This window comes from Hyperolius riggenbachi, chromosome 6 (genome assembly GCF_040937935.1).
Source record: "Hyperolius riggenbachi isolate aHypRig1 chromosome 6, aHypRig1.pri, whole genome shotgun sequence".
Classification (NCBI taxonomy): Eukaryota; Metazoa; Chordata; class Amphibia; order Anura; family Hyperoliidae; genus Hyperolius; species Hyperolius riggenbachi.
Window position 1 is genome coordinate 31,696,920 of NC_090651.1, and position 17,239 is coordinate 31,714,158.

General features: G+C 43.3%; 1 protein-coding gene across 1 annotated transcript in view; it reads left to right on the plus strand.

Annotated features, from left to right (window-relative positions):
* Positions 1 to 16,312, plus strand: part of NRDC (nardilysin convertase) — a 63,817-nt gene extending 47,505 nt beyond the window's left edge. Inside the window, exons 26-31 of the mRNA XM_068239073.1 lie at positions 1,574 to 1,626; positions 6,834 to 6,917; positions 7,922 to 8,012; positions 8,178 to 8,294; positions 9,772 to 9,861; positions 10,998 to 16,312. Coding sequence (XP_068095174.1) covers positions 1,574 to 1,626; positions 6,834 to 6,917; positions 7,922 to 8,012; positions 8,178 to 8,294; positions 9,772 to 9,861; positions 10,998 to 11,195 — 633 coding nt within the window. The 3' untranslated portion in view covers positions 11,196 to 16,312. The remainder of the gene's footprint in view (positions 1 to 1,573; positions 1,627 to 6,833; positions 6,918 to 7,921; positions 8,013 to 8,177; positions 8,295 to 9,771; positions 9,862 to 10,997) is intronic.
* The last annotated feature ends 927 nt before the right edge of the window (positions 16,313 to 17,239 follow it).

The window sequence follows — 17,239 nt, forward strand, 5'->3', positions numbered from 1 at the left end:
TATAGCAGCGCCCTTCAATTAACTCGTTTACATAACATATGTATTGCACTGTCCATGTTTTGATTTTAGTGATTTTTCTACAGTAAAAAAAAAAGAGAAAATCCTTCTTAGCATTTCCCATTTTAAAGAGACACTGAAGCGAAAAAAAAATATGATATAATGAATTGGTTGTGTACTATGAATAATTACTAGAAGATTAGCAGCAAAGAAAATATTCTCATATTTTTATTTTCAGGTATATAGTGTTTTTTCTAACATTGCATCACTCTATAATATGTCCAGATTACACAACACTCAGCATTCAAAATGAGTCTTTAGGCCCGTACACACGCTAGACAGGCTGGAACGACGGGTCCGTCAGACCCTCCCGCTGGGCGGGCGTTCCAGCAACAGTCCGGCGTGTGTACAGTCTGTCTGCAGACTGATAAGGCTGTTTCTGAGCGATCCGCCCGGCGGATCGTTCAGAAACAGCCTTATCAGTCTGCAGACAGACTATACACACGCCGGACTGTCGCTGGAACGCCCGCCCAACGGGAGGGTCTGACGGACCCGTCGTTCCAGCCTGTCTAGCGTGTGTACGGGCCTTTACAGAGCAGTCTGTGAAGTAATAAACTCTCCTCTGCTAGAGGAAAAGTAAACAGTTCAATTACAGTTGAGATAATAAAAGTCAGATAACAGCCCTCTCCACAACCAAGTTGGTTGGAGAGCTTAATAGCTTTTTTGCATAGAGATAACAACTGGAGTTTCTCAACTCTTCCTGCACTAGAAACAATTAGACTGATGTATCTGATCTTAATGTTTTTTTTCTTAGCTGTACTACACATACAAATCATAATATCATCCTTTTTTTTTCGCTTCAGTGTCTCTTTAAGTGTGGCTATTTTGAAGTCAATCCTGCTGTCATTTCCTCCCTTACTCTCCTCTGCCTGCCTGATTTGCCTGCCCTTCTCTATAGAAAGTGCATTGTCTCAGCATGGGAAATATTGGCCAATCAGAGAGGAACAGAGGTGTGGGAGGGGAAAACAGGAGGGAAAGTGGCTTTCAGCCAATCAGGCTGCATTGGTGAAGTCTGAGGGGAAATAGAAGCAAAAAAGGACAACCCAGCATGCCCTGCAACTTCCTTTTTATGTACCAAATTTTGTGTGTTCCAAATAAGAGTCAGGTAAACTGGGGAATGATCATTTATCAACAAGAAAAGTAATAGTGATTTTAACTTTTGGATTGTCTGGTTAGCATCCTTATTACTGTACTTGCTTACCAGATAAAAATTAGATTTTATGCCCGACAGTTACACTTTAAGCTAGGTATACACGATGCAATTTTCTGACAGATTTACTGTGAGAGCGACTATTTCCAACATGTCCAGTTTGATTTCCGATCGATTTTTTTTCCATCTCAAAAAATTGCACTGTGTGTACCTAGCATTACTTATCCGAAGGAGTTTGTTTTTTTTCTTTCTATTGTTTCTTTTTAATATTTGCATTAATTTAATGTTTCAAAAGGAAGGCCTCAAAAATATACTTTTATTTGAAATAAAGTAATGACCGCAAAATTGACTCTGGATGTTTTGCAGATGCACATGGAAGAGCCTTGCTTTGACTTCCTGCGGACAAAACAGACCCTGGGGTAAGAGGCATCAGGGGTAGACCTGGTACTAGTCATGTATAACTTCAATATTGTGTGCTGTATTGTGTAATGCTGCTTAGTCTGGCCACAGAGAGGATCTCCAGATGATGCATTTGTAGAAATTTCTGAATGCAAATTATAGAAGCTATGCAGGCACTTCAAGCGATGTCTCCTGTTTACATGTATCCCTGAAACACCAATCACCATGTCCCTATACCGATCTGGAGAGCAAGCAAAAATACATGTCTGAGGATAGGGATGGCAATGCTTAGAACTCGCGGAGAAGCATGTGATCAGTTTGGCCAGCTGATAGATTTGTAAAGCTCTGATTTGCTGGTCATGATCATGTGCTAAAGTAGGAAGTCATCACAGCAAATCAGAATCTTACAAATCTATCAGCTGATCAAACTGGTCACATTCGTCTCCATGAGTTCCCCCTAAGCATTGCCATCCCTATGACTGAGAACTTACAGGGCTAATATTTTTTTTACTGGAGTCTGGTTTGAAGTGTACCATACTTACCTGGAGATTCCTGAAGCCCCCTTGAGGCCGCTGGGAGCGGGAGTAGTACTGTTGAAGTGCAGAACACTTCTAGCCACGGTAGAGTGCGCCGCGCCGAGCATGTGTGACTAAGCTCGACTGCCAGGCTTTTGGGCACCATTGTGGTTGACAGGAGCCACCCAGGGAGACTGCGAGGGACGAGCACCCTTAAGGGGGCTTAAAGAGAACCAGAGACGAAGCACCCGCATGTATTTTACCTTATAAATCAGTGGGAACATGACAGTAAACACCTAATCTGCTCTTTGTTTCATTGTTCTCTGATTGTTATCACCTCTGATAAGAATCTCCGACTGAGCACTCAGTCTAGCTTTGCTACGGAAAGATTATAGCTGAGTCTGTCTTCTCTGGTGTCTTTTCAAGCCCAAGCTTGCCCCCTTGTGGCTCTGCTATAATGACTCAGCTATAATTATTCCCTGCAAAGCCAGACTGAATGCTCAGTCCAGGATTCTTATCACAGCTGATAACAGACACTTTTAGCAGTGAGGATGAAACAGAGAGCATGGTAAGTGTTTTCTCTGTTTTTACTGATATATATGGTAAAATACACAAGGGTGCTTCGTCTCTGGTTCCCTTTAAAGCAGATCAGAGATGAAAAACTAATTATAACAAGTTACTTGTCTATATATCTTATCTAAAGTTTAGATGGTTTACACAGCTAATCTAGCTGCAAACAGCTTCAAAAGAATATGATTATTTCTTCCTGTGATACAATGACAGCAGCCATGTTGTTTGTAAACATTACACAGAGGCAGGCATATCTGCATCTTCTGTGAACAAAAACCTAATCCCCCCCCCCCCCTCCTCCTCCCTCCTCCCCTCTGCCTCTGAAATCTCTGGCTAGTAACAGAATCAGAAAACTTTATTTTGCCAAGCATGACTGGGTCATGCCCGGAATTGTTTTTGGCACAATACATCTGGCTCAGAGAGAAGACATAGATAGACATAGATAGATAGCAGCGATAACATCTCCCCCTCCTCCTGCCCAGACTGAGCTCCCATGAGCCCTTGCTACTGCCAAGGCTCTCTGAAAAACTGTGGGCGAGGCTTGTTTAGTTTATAGGGAATTAGCGTATTACAACAAAACAAAAACAAAAAAGTATTTGGCTTGAGGAATGCCCTATAAACAATAGGAAAGGAACACAATTATGCAATGAGTAAAAGTTCATCTCGGATCCACTTTAACCACTTCCGGATTCCGGGTGGTTTGGCTGATCTGTGCTGCGGGGGCTCTTCAGCCCGCAGCACAGATCAGAAATCAGGCAGGGCGATCAGACTCCCCCCCCCCCCCCCCCTCCCCCCCCTCCCCCCCCTTTTTTTTCCCCACTAGGGGGATGTCCTGCTGGGGGGGGGGTCTGATCGCCGCCGCGCTGCTGTGCCTAGCGGGGGGGGGGGGCTCCTCAAAGCCCCCCTCCGCAGCACTAGTCCTCTCTCTGCCTCCTTCCCTCCCTCTCCCGTCCCCTGTGTGCGGCGCAGGACGGTAAGCCGTCCTGCGCCGGATAGGATAGGCATTAGCCTATCAGATGCCGTCGATCCCCGGCCAATCAGAGGCCGGGGATCGCCGATCTCCTCTACGAGCGGCCGTTTCCATGCAATCCACTTCAGGATTCAGGGGCGTAGTTAAGCGTGAAGTGGTTAAGGCAGCCCCAGGTTAAGTATGGAACTGCGGCGCTTCTCCACTCAGGTTCTCTTTAAATGTCTTAGCTCACACTTGTCAGAATTACAATAGCGTCACATCAGCATTGCATTTTTCTACAAGGCTGTGGAGTCAGAGTCGAGGAGTCTGAGCAATTTTGGGTACCTGAAGTCTGAATCGATGGTTTCAATAATCTGAAGAGTCGGATCCATAGCCTTTGTAAAAATTAGACTAAGGATTCGATGAGTCGGAGCAGTTTTGGGTACCTGGAGTCGGTGGCTTCATAAACTGAGGAGTCTGAGTCAGATGATTTATGTACTGACTCTACTGCCCTGTATTTTCTATGTGACTTTCTTTTAGGAGGGATCCAAATTTTCTAGGTGAAAAATTCATTCTGCTTTTTCCCTTGTGCTATGTATGAGTCATATTTAATCCAAGACAATGGCGAGTCTGGAAAATTTTATGTACGGAAAATCATGCGAAATATTGACATTCGATGCATTTTCATGGACATTGACATCATTCTGGTAAACAATTTTTATTGTTTTTCAACAAAGGAAACAATACAAACATATAAACATCCCACACCCTATCCCATCAGTCCCTGAGTCCTGGGCCTATGCCCAAAGTTCTTGATCTGCATCAAAAAAGAACCATGGCCAAGTATATTTAAAATTGTTAGAGAAAGTACAAATCAATACAGGATATATACATCATTCCATATAAGAGAGAGTTACATATCAATTTTAAATTTAGACGGACATTAACATCATTGGTATGTACAGACCAAACACAATCTGAAAATCTGCACACAAAAATTGCAAACCGATACCTGAAAAATCACAAAATGCAGATTTGTATATGTAAAATTTGTACTGAAAACTGTGCTCTGCATCAATCTGGAACAGTGATAATTTATGTAGTACAGGTAGTCCCCGACTTACGAACGGCATTGATTCTGTGTTTCCATGGGAACAAGTAAAAAAAAAAGTTTCATATTAGACTTGTAGTTTTTGAGAAAATCGATTTTTTTAAAAAATTCAAAGAAAAAAATGGCTTTTAAACTTGTATAAGCAGGTACAGAAGGCAAAGGTGACACAGAGGGGGATACTGGAGGCACAGAGGAGGTACAGGGGCAGAGATGGCAGTGTTCCGACTTATGAACAGATTCAGGTTAAGAACGAACCTACAGTCACTATCTCGTTCGTTAACTGGAGACTTCCTGTATTATTTATCTAATGCTGGGGATACACTGTACGTTTTGTACCGTGTATCAAGCCGCTTGATAGATTCCGGCGCGTCCCTGCAGGTGGCTTCTTCCGCTCGTTTCTTCTATTGTCCTGCCCGCCGGTATCGAGCGCGGAATCGATCCGGCGGGGTATCGGGCACGTTGGAAATTATCAATCGAGCCATCAGCGGCTCGATTGATTGATTAAAAAAAAGTACCGTGTATCCCCAGCATTAGTCTGACTTTCAGATACTAGCACCTCACCTCAGGTTTATATGGTGTAGCTATATGGTGTAGTACTGATAGTAATCTGTGACTCCTGCTTGAGAAGTGCACTACTAAAATGTTCCCTCTGCATATGGGGGGGAGGCTACTTAAAGGACAACTGTAGCGAGAGGCATGTGGAGGCTGCCATATTTATTTCATTTAAGCAATACCAGTTGCCTGGCTGTCCTGTTGATCTTCTGCCACTATTACTTTTAGCTATAGACGCTGAACAAGCATGCAGCAGATCAGGTGTTTCTGACATTGTCAGACCTGACAAGATTAGCTGCATGCTTGCTTCTGGTGTGATTCAGACACTACTGCAGCCAAAAAGCTCAGCAGGGCTGTCAGGCAACTGGGATTGTTTAGAAGGAAATAAATATGGCAGCCTCATATTCCTCTCGCTTCAGTTGTCTTTTAATACTGGAGGCACACCTGGCTATCTGTGCTGGGATGGGGGGCTGGTAATACTGGGGGAAAAATCTTGCTGGGAGGAGGTTACCTAATACTGGGGGCACACCATGCTATCTGGGGGGGGGGGGGGCAGTGCAAGAAAATATTAAGCAAGTACACATATCAAATAAGCACAAAGTTCTTACAGGGTAAGACTCTCTAAATGTGACAGATGACAACAAACAAAACCTATTTAAAAGCAAAGTGAAGTGTTCGTGACCCCTACAAGTTTAATTGCCCCTTCATTTCCTGTTCCTGTAAGTATCCATTTTTCATATTAAACCCACAGTGAGTAGGTCCCTGGAAGCAGGAAGTTAGACAATGTCTAGCTAATAGGGAGTCAGACACAGCTAGCAATAAATCCCCGCCATAAGTTTCTAACGCCCTTCATATAATAATTAAAAGTAAAATTAAGAAACAAAATGTTAATATAATTTGGCTTAAAAGGGGAACTGAAGTAAGAGGTATACGGAGGCTGCCATATTTATTTCCTTTTAATCAATACCAGCTGCCTGGCAGCCCTGCTGGTCTATTTCTCTGCAGTAGTATCTGAATAACACCAGAAATAAGCATGCAGCTAGTCTTGTCAGATCTGACTGTAAAGTCTGAAACGCCTGATCTGCTGCATGCTTGTTCAGGGGCTATGGCTAATAGTATTAGAGGCAGAGGATCAGCAGGGCTGCCAGGTAACTGGTATTGCTTAAAAGGAAATAAACATGGCAGCCTCCATATACCGCTCTCTTCAGTTCCCCTTTAAGCACACAGACAGTTTGACTCATCGGTTGTTGGTTTCTCATCATTACAAATTCAGCGGTGAAGGTTACTCTTTACTCCCCCCAACGCCCCCCCCCCCTGCACTCTCTGGTCTCTGCAGGGTCATGTGATATAAAAACAAGTCTGTGCACCTTCTGCAGGACATTTCCAAGTCTTATCCCAGCAGCCAATCACTTTCCCTCTAACTTGTTATGCCAGGACAGGAGTGCAGCACAAAACATTTCACACGTTTGTATCATTCAAGCCTTAAAATTGCAGTAAGGGAATAATACATTTCTTCCATCACATATGTAGGTATCACGTGTATCCCATGTGCAGAAACACGTCTGGAATTCTGGGATTTTCTGTCACCGTGGAAACGCAAGCAAACAAATACAAGTAAGTGTGACAGAGAGAGCTATATGTGGGTATTTATGGGGTGGAAGTCTATTGCAGCTCTAGATTTATTAAAGGAAATCTGAAGCAAAAGAAGAGAAATTTAAGTTTTCATCCATACCTATGTAGAGTTAATGCTTTGCCATACCATAGAGCCTTCCCGGTCCTCACTTCATCCTCTCTTTCCTGCGCTGTCCCCAGTGGTCTATGGGTGGAAGCTGTTCAACCAGGTCTGTTGAAGAGCTATTCAGCACTGCTTTATGCTGTGTATGCTCGAGTTTAGGCTTGCATGTACGCAGTACGGGATGTGCTCACCTTTGGAAGTACTCGGTGATGCAAGAAAATCTGAAGGCACGGGCCGTGTACAAGAGCTAGGAGAACAGGTAGCTTCCACTGGGGGCAGCGCAGGAACGACGGGATGGACTCAGTACCGGGAAGGGTCTATTATATCCAGAGCCTTTGTTCTACATAGGTATGTACAAATGGGCTGCAGGTGCAGGCACGCTATGGACATGATGCGGGTTTGAGCGGAGAAAGACACGATAGTACCATGTGTATGAAAGTTATTATTAATAATTGAAACATGTTTCGAGAGAGTAAACAACCCTCTCTTCTTCAGGCAAATCAGAGGCGGTTTACTCCCTTGAAACACGTCACAATTATAAGTAAATAACTTTTATACACACAGTAGTAATGTATCTGTTATTTCTCTTGTTTTTCCGTTATCTTGCAGAGAAGGGCTGCTATGGTCCACTCACCCTCGGCCCTTGGGGGTGTGGGGTCGGGGGTGTTGGGGGGTTGGTGCACTTGGGAGCTTGCTGCAGCTCCTGAGCCCATGGTCCATTCACCCCCTCTGCCCTCATAGGGAGGGAAACCTGGGAGCCTGCTGAAGCACTCCCCCTCTACCCTCAGACTTCTAGGAGCTCGCTGCAACTCCTGACCTGAATCGCTGGGCTTGGTGCAGCCGCAGAGTAAAGCCAACCAAATATTGTGTTTTTATCCCACAGCTCTGAAGTGGTGGACAAGAAGATAGAAGAGTTCCTGGTCTGCTTTGGTGAGAAAATCAGCAACTTAACTGATGAAGCCTTTGAAACACAGGTATTCTTCCTGGCTCACACATTAGGTTTTTTCAGAACAAAAGTTGGGGGGGGTTTGCCTGTACATAGGACAGCGTATATACGGGTACTGTTGGTTGGTAGATCCTCCCACTGGAAAATGAAAGAATAAGATTGGTTGGTTTAGGCTTGTATTTTGTCTCTGCAGGTAAAGGCTCTGATTAAGCTGAAAGAATGTGAAGACACCCACCTTGGGGAGGAAGTGGACCGGAATTGGGGGGAGGTGCTAACACAGCAGTATCTCTTCGACCGCCTGGAACATGAGGTATAAAATAGAATGGAGCATTCTCTAGTGTCCTGCTTACATCAAGACAGGTCCCCTTTCCATATGTTATTAATGTTTGCCTTTTCTGCGGAGGACAGAATTAGTAGAAGATGCACTTTTGCTGTATTTAAAAGTATACTATCGATTAACATGTGTTTTATAACCTGAGTTTGAAAGAGTTCCAGAAGTGCTGATAAATGATTTATACATTTAATTTGCTTATCTCTTTTGTTTACTGTAACAAATTCCTTTCACTCTGAGGCTACGTTTCCATTGTAGCGTTACATTTTCGCCTGCAAAAAATCGTATAAGGTTTGTCTGGTGAAAATTAGCATGTAAATTTGTATGCTTTTTTTAATGCAAATTTTCGTACGCAAAAAATTTGCATTAGTTAAATATACATAATCTGCCTAGTAACAGCTTAGTCATGACTGCAGACAACTTCCTGTAACCATGGCTCTAGTGCGAATTTTCATGCAAATAACATGAAAATTCGCATTGCCTATACAAAGCATTGTATGCAATGTCCGAAAATATGATGCAGGATCTCAGATTTTTTTCACGTGTACGAACGCGTACGAAAATTCGCATAGAGTGGAACCAGCTGCATTGACTAAAATTAGTTTTAAAGTCTATGCAAATTTTCTGAGCAAAAAAACTAACACAAAACGCACAAGTGGAAACATAGCCTGAACTGATGCAGTCTGCTTATTTTGTGACAGCAGAGTGAACAATGAGGGGAGGGGGATTTCCTCACTGTTATCTCTGTGTGTAACTGTATGTGAGAGAGCTCTGAGAAGCTGCCTGTGTTTCTGAGCTGTCTGCAGAGAGCAGAGGAAATGTAACTTGTTTTAAACATCAATTGTCAGTGACTCAACAGCTTTTCATACCTTTTTTGCTTTCAGGGAAAACACTCTGAAGTTTGATATGCAAAAAACAGCACTGGCTGTGCAATGAAGCAGACACCCCTTTGCAAATGATTTGTCCCAATAGAGTTAAATCCTATACACAATGTATTAAAGCTTTTGCCTCTGATATTTAACATGAAAATTAGGAAAAATTTTACACCGCTACTTAGACATTATTTGTGCATTGTCGTTTTAGAACACTTGGTTATTGATAGAGAAACCGTGACCAAGAATTGAACTTCATCCCAATCAGTAGCCGATACCCCCTTTCCCATGAGAAATCTATTCCTTTTCACAAACTGATCATCAGGGGGCTTCTGTATGGCTGATATTGTGGAGAAACCCCTCCCACAAGAAAAAAATGTAGAGGATCATGGTCCTTTTAAGTTTCCTGTCTGTGAACCTCGTTGCATTGTGGGAAATAGGAAGATAATGGCAACAAAATCATAAAATACTTTGCAAATATTTTTTATATCCCTAATGGGTTTTGTTGAAGCTGTTCTGCCAGTAAGACAGTCACACTAGATGCATTTTTGTGAAACTTGCGCTAATGCCATTTCCTATTGCAGATCGAGGCCTTGAAGACCTTCAGCAAGCCGGAAATGGTGAACTGTTTTAAGGACCACCGAGGCAGTGACAGGAGGGTCCTCAGTGTCCACGTGAGTCAGTGTTTGGGCTTTCAGTGCAGAATTGTTGCCTTGTTGTTGCAATTTTTACTGAAAGGGGTTGGTGCTGCCTTCTCTACTATCTGTTAGATGTATGACTACATTTCCCATGATCCTGGGCGGGGACTGGTGGCTGCCAGACTGCAGCCACTCTCAAGCACTGCAAGGCCAAAATATCCAATCGGCATTCGCTTTTCCTTCCCTCCTAGCAAAGAAAACCTTGCAGAGCCAGCCTCAAGTGTTTTTTTTTCTAAAAGTGGCCAAGACTGAAAACTTTGAACTTCACGGCAGTGTCCCCCGTTTTGTGAACAGGATGGGACAGAAATGAAGGCGCTGCTTCTGTTTTTCACTGTCTGAGGAAGTGGGCTGAGTCCCACGAAACGCATCAGTTTTTGGAGTACGAAATAAAGAATTGTGATGGCCGTATTTTGCTGAATTGTTTATGGGGACGTTGACCATATGGAGAGCGCAACGAAGATGCATTCATCTAAAAATCCTTTTTATGGTTTATAAGTTATACATTCATTATGGATATGTTTCATTCCACTTACCGTATGGTCTCTCATATAGGCCAACCCACATATAAACCAAGGTACCCACTTTTCCCTCTGAAACCAGGAAAAAGTGATTGACTCGTATATAAGCCCCCTCCCCAGTAGCCAGATGTGCCCCCAGTACAAGTTGGCCCCTCTCCCAACAGCCAGATGTGCCCTATGATGATACAGCTGTGTCTCAAGACTCCACTAAATGTCGTCATAGATAAGAGACACAGAGATTGCCACACAGGAAGAATCCCCGAACATTGCACCGCTGACCCATTGCTTGCACGCTCCACTCCACAATCCAGGGGACACAAGTAGTCTTGGGCAGCGCACTCTGCACACCATGTTGCGAGGGATGAGTGGGACACAGACACAGCAGGGAGTCAGCTGGCATGAGCAGGATCACTAATGCATGATCCTTACGCACCTCTGCCAGAAACAAAACCTGCTCCACTATCCGTTCTGCTCCACTGACTCACATATAAGCCGAGGGGGTAACTTTTCAGCACATTTTTTTTGTGCTTAAAAATTAGGCTTGTATGCGAGTATATAAGGTACTTTGCTAACTTTTGTTCTCTCCTTCAACAGGTGGTTGGATTTGGAGAGAAGGAGCCAGATGTGGTGCCCACACAGTCACCCGCTGGGGAACCAGAGTCTTCCTATGACATCACCAACCTGATCTTCCTTTTACCTTCTCCACTCATGGCAGACACTGTGCCAATCCAAGACATTCGCAGCTTTAATGCTACCCTAAGACTGCTGCCGTACCACAAGATCATCAAGTGAGGCACTGTTCATCCAGCATGGAGGGCCTTTCTGATGCTCAATCAGATGCACCAATTCTGATGCACCATCGCCACAAGTGAGGGGATCCAGCCGACAGGATGAGACTTTCGTAGCAGATTTTTACACTTAGAAACTTTTGGGGTGTGAAATAATTTTACAGATTAATCTGTTCAGGGCGTCTGTGAAGTCCATAGCAACCAATCAACATCTCCCTTGGTTTCTAAGGCAGATTTTACAAGTGGATTGGCTTATATGGGCAACACAGATTGGTTTTTGCTTAGGCATTGTGAATCCTGGTGTGGTTTTATCTTATGCTTGGTCTGGGAGGAGGAGGTGGTGAATTGGCTTTCCAGTACAACTCTGCCTAATAAAAATCTGAAAATTCTACAATGCACACAAGCTATTTTACTCTTAAAGGACTCCTGAACTGAGACATATGGAGGCTGCCATATTTGTTTCCTTTTAAACAATACCACTTGCCTGATGTGTCTGAATCGCTTACCTTAACCAGTTCCTGAATCCTGTACGGTATATCTACGACCCTTGAGACTTCATCTTAGCTCCAGGGGCGTAGATTTACGCACTTCGTCACAATCACCCTGCCACTGCTCGTTAGGACGCTGATCAGTAAATGAGAACAGGCGTTCCCAAAGCCGATCATAGTGGCTGTAATGAATGGCATCAGTGAGATGCTGGTGGTCATTACCAAAGTAAAAGTGTGGAATAAAGTGTGGGGACATATAGTGGCCAAAGAATAAACTTACAATAATACGGTAACCTTTGTAAAGTGCTTTTCTCCCATAGGACTCAAAGCACATCTACATGCATTAAAATATATAAATAAAACCCCCATTAATTAACCCCTTACCACCCCCTCCCTATAGTTGCCAAAATTGTGTAAGCAAAAAAAGACAGCATTTTAAAAAACAACAAATAGTTACCTTAGGGACTAAACCTTTTTAATATGTATTTCATGAGGATATATTACTGTTATTTTTCAAATAAGGGCTCTTCATTAGTGTTATGCTATAAAGAAACACAAAACGGAAAAAATACACCTTCATTTCCAAATTAAATATTGTCGCCATACATTGAACATAGTTTAAAGCGGATCCGAGATGAAAAACTAACTATAACAAGAAAATTGTCAATCTATCTTATCTAAAGTTTAGATAGTTTACACAGCAAATCTAGCTGCAAACAGCTTTAATAGAAACTTATGTCTTCCTGTGATACAATGACAGCAGCCATGTTGTTTGTAAACGCACAGTGTTAGGCTTATCTGTGTCACTCTAGTGTCTAGTAACACCTCCTCCTCCTCCTGCCCAGGCTGGGCTCCCATGAGCCCTTGCTGCTGCCAAGGCTCTCTGAAAACCTGTGGGCGTGGTTTATTTAGTTTATAGGGAATCAGAGTAATAAAACAAAAACAAAAAAGTATTTTTTTTTAAATTCCTATTATTCCAGTTAATAAAATAAAATAATTCTTATTAAAAAGTACCACCCAAAGAAAGCCCAATTTGTGATGAAAAATAAAACATTGTATGGACTGTTTAGGTGGGATAAGTAGTGATAAAGTTATTGGCAAATGACTGGGAGGAGCGCTGAAATGTGAAAATTGCTCTGGTCCATAAGGGGGAAAACCCCTTAGTGGTGAAGTGTTTGAACAAGCATGCAGCTAATGCAGTCAGGGTTAGGTTAGAAATATGTGATCTGCATGCTTGTTCAGGGTCTGTGACTAAAAGTATTGGTGGCAGAGGATTATCAGGACAGCCAGGGAATGTGCATTGTTTAAAAGCAAATAAATGTCATCCTCCATATCCTTCTCAGTACAAGTGTCCTTTAAAATCTATGTCTTTCTTCCATAGTGTAAGCAGACCTAAATGATACCTGATGTGCTGGGAGCCATTCTGTAATATTCATGAGTAGCAACAGCTGGGCCAATGAGAGATTCTGTAATATGCTCTAATACAGATTTATGCAGTACAGAGAACAGCCACTCCCTCACTTTCCCCACACGTTCTTTGTCAGTAAAGTGGTGCTAATTTTTTGCTCAAAGAAAACATCAAATAGTATCTCAGGCCAGTGTACACCTTCAGCATGTTGTAGCTGTTTTGTTCACTTGACTTCATGCTTCTGATGTAACGTTCCGGTTTTTAAAAACCAAAACCGTATAAAGCCAAGTCCGCACATTAGACTGTCGCCCATTGGTGATCGTGAAATTTCTCAGATGACCGTTTGAGGCACAATGCTCTGTTCTGTTGGTATGGCAGGAAGAATGGACAGCGCAGGACTGAGCAGCTTCCTGTTTGGGGAAATCCGTAAAGTGAACCTAAGACGAGGGGGCATAACAGGTTTATATATATACCTGGGGCTTCCTCCAGCCCCCTCCGCACAGATCAATCCCTCGCTGCGGTCTAAAGCCTCCTAGATTTTTCCGTAGCAGCCCTGTTCTCCTCGCCAGTCGGCATAGACGCATTGCAGCCAAGCATGCTCCCGCGGCTGGGAGCGTTCTGCGAGAACTCTGCCGGTTTCGGGGTGGACCGCGCATGCGCTGTATGCCCAACTGGCTGCGAAGAACTGCCTGCTACGGGAGAATCTCGGAGGCTTTACACTGTGTTGAGGAAGTGATCTATGTTGAGGGGGCTGGAGGAAGCCTCAGGTATGTATAAAACGTTTATGCTCCCTCGTCTCAGATTCACTTTAAAGGACATCCGAGGTGACAGGATGAGATAGACATGTGTATGTACAGTGCCAGGCACACAAATAACTAGGCTGTGTTCCTTTTTTCCTTTCCCTGAAAAATTTAAAAATCCGTGTATGCAAGTGTCCAGGTCAGACTATAGCATAACCCTCACTGATAAGTAATTACAGCCATAAAACACTTTCCTGTCAGTAAATGGCTTCTGAGAGCAGGAAAGAGATAAAGCGTCAATAATTCATAGATTTGAGCTCTGGGATACTTCAGTGAAGGTGTCATTGAGCAGAGGGAATGAAACCGTAAAAACTTACTAGATTTAAATATAAAATAAAACTGCCGGATATCTAAAAAATTCATTTTTAAGAGGAGGATAGATATAAATGTTTTTCTCATCAGTTTATTTTCACCTCGAATGTCCTTTAAAAACCTGCTGGGCGTTCTGCCGCACGGCCGCGGGAGGGTTTTTTTTCGCCCCAATTTTTTTTTTATCCTGTAGCTAGCCTGTCGCTAGCTACATGATTCCCCCCTCCCTGCTCCATCCCTCCCACCCTTCCGATTGCCGCCGGCGATAATGCCCATCAGAAAATCCTGTTCTGAACAGGGTTTCCTTCAGGGCTTCACCAGGGGACCAGGAGGACAGTGATGGAGCCCACGGCCGACATGGGGCTGAAGGAAGCCCCAGGTAAGTATAAATGATGCTGCTAATTATGTCTCAAATTTCCTTTAAAGCTTAATAGCTTGGCCCACAAACCTGCTCCCTGTAGGTGGAGTCAAGGAGATTGTGTTGATGTCATCACTACCCCTGACCTGCTGGAAAAGTTACACAGCCCATGCTGAATGATGGTAGGCACTGTGACTTTGAGGTTTTCCCCTTGCCCAGTCATTTTAAAAGCAAATGGTGAGAGTTTTTTAACTCTAGATTTGATATTTTATATGGTTTTAATTTGGTTATGATCACTGCAGGCTGACTTCCTGCTGAACGGGACCAATTATTAATGTGGTAATCACAAAGTTCTAATTTGTGTGCCACCATAGACCACAATGTCCATTGCGGACATAGACCTTACTAGTTGATGTGCAGGAGGGGAGGATTCGTGTAAAGGTGGCCGCTAACGATCCAATTTCTAAAGAAAAATTATTTCACGCGATCAGATAATTCTGATAGGAAGCAAAGATTGGTTCATTAATGGTGCAGTGAACGATTTTACTTCCAATCTATCACAACAGACAAGAAAATCCAAATTTTCGTTTGATGAAAATTTAATCAGACAACATTTTTTTTTTTATAATCGTTTGTAATAGATTGTGCCCATCAATGGAGATTATTTACAACCAATACGATCAGGATTTCTGATCGCTCTAACGATTTTTTGCTAGAAATTTAACTGTTAGTGGCCACCTGAAAGGATACCCAAAGTGACATGATGAGATAGACGTGTAAGTACAGTGCCAAGCACAATAACTATGCTGTGTTCCTTTTTTTTTTTTTCCTGCCTGAAAGAGTTAAATATCAGTCTCAGACTCAGTCCTGACTCAGACAGGAGGTGACTACAGTGTGACCTTCACTGATAAGAAATTCCAACTATAAAACCCTTTCCTAGCAGAAAATGGCTTCTGAGAGCATGAAAGAGATAAAAAGGGTCAATAGTTCATAGATTTTACCTTTGGCATACTTCAATGAATGTGTAATTGAGCAAAAATAATAAAACAGTTAAAACTTAAAAAGTAGATTTAAAAATAAGATAAAACTGTGGAATATCTTAAAAAGTAATTTTTAGGAGAAGGAAGATAGATACAATCGTTTATTTCGTTAGTTTATTTTTGCTTCGGGTGTCCTTTAAGGCTTGGGGGGGGAGGGTTAGTGTGAGAAGTAGGATATTGCTGATATTCCACTAGCAGCTTCACCCAGTGCCCTTTTTAACCGCTTTGCATTCCTGGGTTTTCACCCCATAACATTCCTAAAAATGAGGGAAGAGCATTGGACATCGGCGTGTAGGGGGGTGCCATATTTACTCCCTTTTAAACAATACCAGTTGCCTGGCAGACCTGCCGATTGGTGTATTTCTCAAGCCACATTAAAAAAAAAAATCACTTGGAATTATTCCCATCTCATTGACCATCGTTACTGATCACTCTTATAAGAAAAGCAAATTGTTTATAGAAGTAAAGCTGCATTAACAACACCTATACAAGTTCTCCCATGAGCCCAGCTGTGTACAGTTCTCTCCCATATCTTCACTAAGGATATAAATCCGATACGTTAGTGAAGCAGTGCGAGTCCTCTTATGCGTAGGATGCTTGTGGACAGGATGGCTGCCAGCACAGTCTGCTTGGGGTAAATTATTTATTGCTTTATAGTGGACGGGAGGAACTGTGTTCTTAACAGTTTTGTATTTTTATTAAAATGGACTGCTGTGTACCGAGTGTGAAGTGATCTCTTCTTCCTCTGAGACAAAGTCAAGAAGAATGTGGTATAACGGCCATAAAGGCTCTGGGTGTGGTCGGGTGGTTGGTGACCTCACCTCTGAATTGCCACTTCCTGTGAGAGGCTCAGGGCTGAGATTCTACAGATCACAGGCCTGTACTATGGCATCTGCGGCGTGAGATCCTGTTTGGGGAAATGCTTAAAGGGAAGGTACGAAAATATATATTTCATACTTTTTCCTGGAGCTTATGTCAGTGCAATCCAATTCCACCATAATGCCTGCATTCAACAGCGATTCCGGTTCTGACCTCCAAGGTTGGGTTCCCTGACCCAGAACGCTGTGTGCTCATGCAGGCGCAGTAAAACTGTAAATGCGGTTTGAGACAGCGGGAAAGGCACAACACAGGAGGTATTTTTATTGTTCAGGCAATCATCTTTTATGTGTCCTTTAAAGGACTTACGAGGCCAAAATAGGGGAAAACAGTTAATTACCTGCACAGCCTTTTACGGCACGGAGGACGCCGTCCGCACCCTCCGTGCCGATCCGCCGGGTCCCCCCGCTCGTTAGCCCCCCGGGCCGGCTCTCGGCCCGGGTCGGGCTCCCCTGCCTCTCCCAAAATGGCCGCTTGCTATGCCCGCGGCTGCGCAGTCAGCGTAGCCGCGAGTGCGGCTGCGCAGCTCTAGGGCCAACCTCCCTGATCCACAGCGACATGTAATCCGTCATCCCTGAGATTCTCCTCAGCCATTTGGCAGTAGCAGAATTAAAGTGAACTCAGATGAGAGGCATATGGAGGCAGCCATGTTTATTTAATTTTAAACAATACCAATTTCCTGGCATCCTGCTGGTCCATTTGGCTGCAGTAGTGTCTGAATAACATCAGAAACAAGCATGCAGCAGCTAATGTCAGAAACCCCTGATCT